This window comes from Vicia villosa, linkage group LG1 (genome assembly GCF_029867415.1).
Source record: "Vicia villosa cultivar HV-30 ecotype Madison, WI linkage group LG1, Vvil1.0, whole genome shotgun sequence".
NCBI classification, from domain to species: Eukaryota; Viridiplantae; Streptophyta; class Magnoliopsida; order Fabales; family Fabaceae; genus Vicia; species Vicia villosa.
This window is the reverse complement of record NC_081180.1, coordinates 252,056,130-252,061,684: the sequence shown is the minus strand read 5'-3', so window position 1 is coordinate 252,061,684 and position 5,555 is coordinate 252,056,130. Positions and strand designations below refer to the sequence as shown.

General features: G+C 34.4%; 1 protein-coding gene across 1 annotated transcript; it reads right to left on the bottom strand.

The window, feature by feature from the left end:
* Positions 1-2,042: 2,042 nt before the first annotated feature.
* Positions 2,043-4,931, bottom strand: LOC131645205 (elongation factor 1-gamma-like). The gene is made up of 8 exons (XM_058915875.1): positions 4,805-4,931; positions 4,681-4,715; positions 4,436-4,585; positions 4,283-4,343; positions 4,138-4,187; positions 3,886-3,987; positions 2,873-3,371; positions 2,043-2,658 (listed from the first exon to the last, which is right to left on the bottom strand). Exons 2-8 carry the CDS (start codon positions 4,687-4,689, stop codon positions 2,279-2,281), a joined length of 1,251 nt encoding a protein of 416 aa, XP_058771858.1. The 5' UTR covers positions 4,690-4,715; positions 4,805-4,931; the 3' UTR covers positions 2,043-2,278.
* Between the last annotated feature and the right edge of the window lie 624 nt (positions 4,932-5,555).

Below are 5,555 nucleotides of genomic sequence, written 5' to 3'. Positions count from 1 at the left end.
GCAAGTTTAACGAACTTCATGACTTTTATGTAGTATAACACACGAAAATCTTCCAAAATACAAAAATTTGCAAGTTAAACGAACTTTGTGACTTTTATGTAGTATATCACACGAAAATATTCCAAAAGACCAAATTTTGCAAGTTTAACAACTTCGTGACTTTTATGTAGTCTACCTATGAAAATCTTCCAAAATACAAATGTATACAAGTTTAACAAACTTCAGGACTTTTATGATGTATAACACACGAAAATCCTTCAAAAAACAAAAATGTGCAAGTTTAACAAACTTCGTGTCTTTTATGTTGTATACCACACGAAAATCTTCCAAAAGACCAAATTTTGCAAGTTTAACAAACTTTGTGACTTTTATGTAGTATAGCTTACGAAAATCTTCCAAAATACCAATCTAGTTAAGTTTAACGAACTTCATGACTTTTATGTAGTATAACACACGAAAATCTTCAAAAATATAAAAATTTGCAAGTTTAACGAACTTCGTGACTTTTATGTAGTATAGCACACGAAAATCTTCCAAAATACCAAAATTTCCAAGTTTAACAAACTTCGTGACTTTTATGTAGTTTAGCACACGAAAATCTTCCAAAATACAATTGTATATAAGTTTAACGAACTTCATGAGCTTTATGTGGTATAGCACACGAAAATCTTCAAAAATACAAAAATTTGCAAGTTTAACGAACTTCGTGACTTTTATGTAATATAGCACACAAAAATCTTCCAAAATACCAAAATTTCCAAGTTTAACAAACTTCGTGACTTTTATGTAGTGTAGCACACGAAAATCTTCCAGAAGACCAAATTTTGAACGTTTAAAAAACTTTGTGACTTTTATGTAGTATAGGACACGAAAATCTTCCAAAATACAAAAATTTGCAAGTTTAACGGACTTCGTGACTTTTATGTAGTATAGCACACGAAAATCTTCCAAAATACCAAAATTTGCAAATTTAACAAACTTTGTGACTTTTATGTTATATATAGCACACAAAAATCTTCCAAAAGACCAAATTTTGTAAGTTTAACAAACTTCGTGACTTTTATGTAGTATAGCACACAAAAATCTTCCAAAATACCAAATTTTGCAAGTTTAACAAACTTTGTGACTTTTATGTAGTATAGCACACAAAAATCTTCTGAAATACCAATGTATACAAGTTTAACGAACTTTGTGACTTTTGTGTAGTATAGCACGCGAAATTCTTCCAAAATATTAAAACTTGCAAGTTTAACGAACTTCGTGACTTTTATATAGTATAGCACACGAAAATCTACCAAAATACCAAATTTTGTAAGTTTAACAAACTTCGTGACTTTTATGTAGTGTAGTACAGAAAATATTCAAAAAGACCAAATTTTGGAACTTTAACAAACTTTGTGACTTTTATGTAGTGTAGCACATGAAAATCTTCCAAAAAACCAAATTTTGCCAATTTAACAAATTTCGTGACTTTTAGGTAGTATTTAGCACACGAAAATCTTCCAAAAAGAATAAATTTTGCAAGTTTAACAAACTTCGTGACTTTTATATAGTATAGCACACGAAAAATCTTCCAAAATACCAATGTAGGCAAATTTAACAAACTTCGTTACTTTTATGTAAAAAAATTTCCAAAAATGAACTACCCCTCTAAAAATTATATGAATTTTTGAATTTTTTTATTTAGACATTTTGATGTTTTCATATACTTAGGGGGGGTGTCAGGTAAAATTGCAGTTGGGAAGTTAAGTCCTCTTCCTCAAGTATGCAAATGAGGTATGGATATTATATCTTAAAAATCGGGGTTGGGAAGTCCTCCTCCTCAAGTATGCAAATGAGGCATGGATATTATATTATATCTTAGGGTTCTGTTATTACAAAAGAGACAGTTGACTAATAGCAACGGCTCGCACATTCTGTTTACCCATTCAACATTACTTTCCAAAAAATTGCAATGGAAAAAATGCAAGGAATTTGCAAGTCCTATTGTCATTTCATCGTTCTATCTATATTTAAGCCCTCGAGCACAAAAACGAAACAGATGGTATCAATCCAGCGAATTTCATACATGCTTGGCTTACATCAGTGAAAAAATAGATCTTGTAATACCGGTCTTGTTACCATCAAAATTAAGCTACCACAATCAAACATTTAAGTTATAAAATCACAAAACATCTTAAAATTCATTCACTATAACAGAAAATAGGAAAGAAACAAAACTCTACCAAAAAAAACCCCACAAAACCATACCCTTTCAATGGGAACTGAGAACTCGTTTTCACTTAAAGCACTTGGCATCCAAAAGAGCCTCTCCCTCAAATGGTTCAAAATCTTCAATCATCTGACTAACACGCTCTTTCTGAGCTTCGTCGGAGATGTCAACCTTGGTCCACTCGTAGAGCTCCATGTCATAGCATTCATCAATGACAAATTGTGGAATCTCCTGTCCACGGAAAAGCCACAATCCCTTCACCTTAAATGGAGCCGCTGATCCAATCACAAGCATCTTTCCAAATGCATACTTGCGAGCCAGATCCATCCTCTGAAGAAATCCACCAACCTTGTTCAGTGTCACGAAGGAAACAGTGTTCTCATCTTGGTATTTGTAATCACAGAACCAGAGAGAATATCCTTCTGGATCATACATGTCCCAGAATCCTGCAAGTCAAACAGAGAAATAAAAGTGTCATACTTTGCTACAGTGTACACGGGATAAAAAGAATCGAGTTTCCAAAAACAATGGTATATTTCAAGGGATGTAAGCTACAAATACAATCAAAATTCTAGAAGCTACGAAAATTTGGGAAAAATACAACAGGAACAAGCTACAAAACGTTGAAAAATCGAAACCACAGGAGCGAAATCACAATACCTTTGATTGCGACCTCACGGAAGTTGCTCTTCGTGTTAGAGTAAAGTCTTTTCCACTCATCCAATATCATCTTGCTTGGAGGAAGAAGATCAAGAGGATTCTTGGCTTTGGGCTTGGGTGCCTCCTCTTCAGCTTCTTCTACTTTGGGCTTTGCGGGCTCTGATTTAGCCACTTTCTTGGGTTCATCTTTAGTTTTGGGCTTAGATTCCTTAGGCTTCTGAGCAGATGGAATAGGTGGCAAAGCTTCAGTCTGCTTAACCTGGCCTATTATCTTTCGGAAGTTAGGCTGGTTGACCAAGGTCCAAAAGTATCTCTCAACATGAGGAAACTCTGAGGTGAAGCTCTTGACCAAGAGTTTGGAGAAACCAAGCCACAAGTTGGATGTTGTTATAATATCAGCAAGGGTAACAGAATCCCCAACCAGGTAGGTATTGTGGGCAAGGTGAGTGTTAAGAGCCTCAAATGCTCTCTTCAATGATGAAAATGCAGACTCCTCCACCTTCATTTAGACACAAATTTCAAAAGGGAAAAAATAGCAATATCAATAAAAGGGGAAGATAACAGGTATTACAACAACTGGATAAAAAACAGTGAACTAAGTACCTAAAATACTTAAGTTCCTAAGATTATAATTTACCCAAACAAAATTATAATTTAAGTTCCTAAAATTGTGCTAGTTTTACTTGTAATAGTTGTAAACAATGAAAAGAGACTTTTTAAGTGAGTCATTGTGAAATAATATCCAAAAGAGCTCTTTTGACCTTATTATTGGTTTCCAAAAATACTATTGTTCACTTCAAGAATTTTTTACTCTCCTTGATTACAAGGAAAAACAACACAAATTTACACCGAACCAAACCAATTGATTTCGGAATACTTCTTTCACATCTTGTGAATAGTTGCCACAACTCAAGATAATATTAAATATTTGCTATCAATACTCAGATCAGAAACTTGAAACCAAATAAAACAGCAACTAATGTATAAAAAAATTAATATTCCGCACAACTTACAAGAGGAATGTATGGGGCTTTTCCAAGTCTAGGAATGAACAACTTTGAAAGATTGGCATCAATCTCCAACGAAGAAAAATCAATCCACTGGTCAACATGAGCCTGTAAAACAAGAATACAAATAGAACTGGGACATGAGTCCACTTCCAAGAAATTGCACTAAAAGTCTAAAACAAACCAAAACAGACATGCAAGATAAACCAGGTATATTAAATCATAACCATAATGGATCTATCATAACAAATTGCTTACCTGATCAATGGGAGAAGATCCAAACAAATTGTTTTCACCCAATCGAGCAACTGCAGCAAAACCAAACAAAAGTAAATGACAATATCTTTACAACGATGAACAAAAACATACACAGATATGCGTAAGCACTAAGCACTAAGCGTACCATAACGAGCAATTGCATTGCTCTCGAAGACGGCACCTTCGGGGGTTTCCAAGACCGGAACCTGGAAACAGTATCATGTGTAATCATTTAGTTAAAGGGAAATTTATATTTCATATTTATAAGGAACAATATGAGGATGCATGGATAATCCACCTTTCCAATAGGGTTCAACTTGAGAAATTCAGGGGTTTTATTAGAGACACCCATCTGAAAACCTGGTGCCAATTCAACTTTAACACCGACATACTCAGCAGCAATCAGAGTCTTGAAAACATTTTTGCTGGCCGAGGCGGCGTGCAGGATCTGCGGAATAAACAATTACACGAAATTGCAATCAGAGTAATTCTCAACAGTTGAATGATCAAATAAACAAGCAATCAAAATGTAAATTAACTGACCAGAGCCATGGAAACGCGTAGGTATGGTTTGGGATCTGATCAGAAAAAGTAGATATAAATCTGAGTTTAGTATAGTAGCATTTGAATTGTATAGTAAATAATGGAGAAAGGAGATTGAACTTACGGTTATGGAAGGGAGGAACGAGAGTTTTGGATGCAGGACTCTCTGTTCCTGGGTGAGCGTAAAGGAATGAGAATCAATCAATCAATGGTGATTGGAAAGGAGAAGACAGTGGAAAATTAGGTTTTCTGATATACTGATGCGAAGTCTCTAAACCCTAAAACGGGTCGGGTGGGGCAGAATGAAACGGCCCACAACTCATTTTTCTGAAACAGGCCTACAACTCATAAGCCCTTCCCGTTTTCTATTTTTCATACCCGTTATTACAAAAGACAATATTTTACCCCCACCCCTTGCAATTGCTTATTAACTTCTTTGATGACGATTGATTTTGTCTTTAAAATTATAAATAAAATATAAATAAATAATGTTAACATCAACCTCAATAATGTTCATAAATCCTATTAGGAGGAAGAAAATTATGAACACCTAATTTGTTCAACGAAAAGTCCTCAACAATGTTAACATCAACCTCATCATATCAGGTAATTTTTTTAGAGACGAAGTCATGCTTAGCTAGGTAATTTGTACAGGATTTATCTTTTTTTAGAAATATGTGAAACCATAAAATCTATCGAATAAGTAAGGTGAACATAATTAAGCTATATCATCCTAATTGACCAGGGGATCAAGGTCGAGTCTCAAAAGCTTTAACCACCATTAAGCAATCAGTTTCCAACCAAAAATTCTTCAAGTTCTTTTCCTAAACCAATTCAATGGCCAACATATCACCAATTAGCTCAGCAAGCAAAGC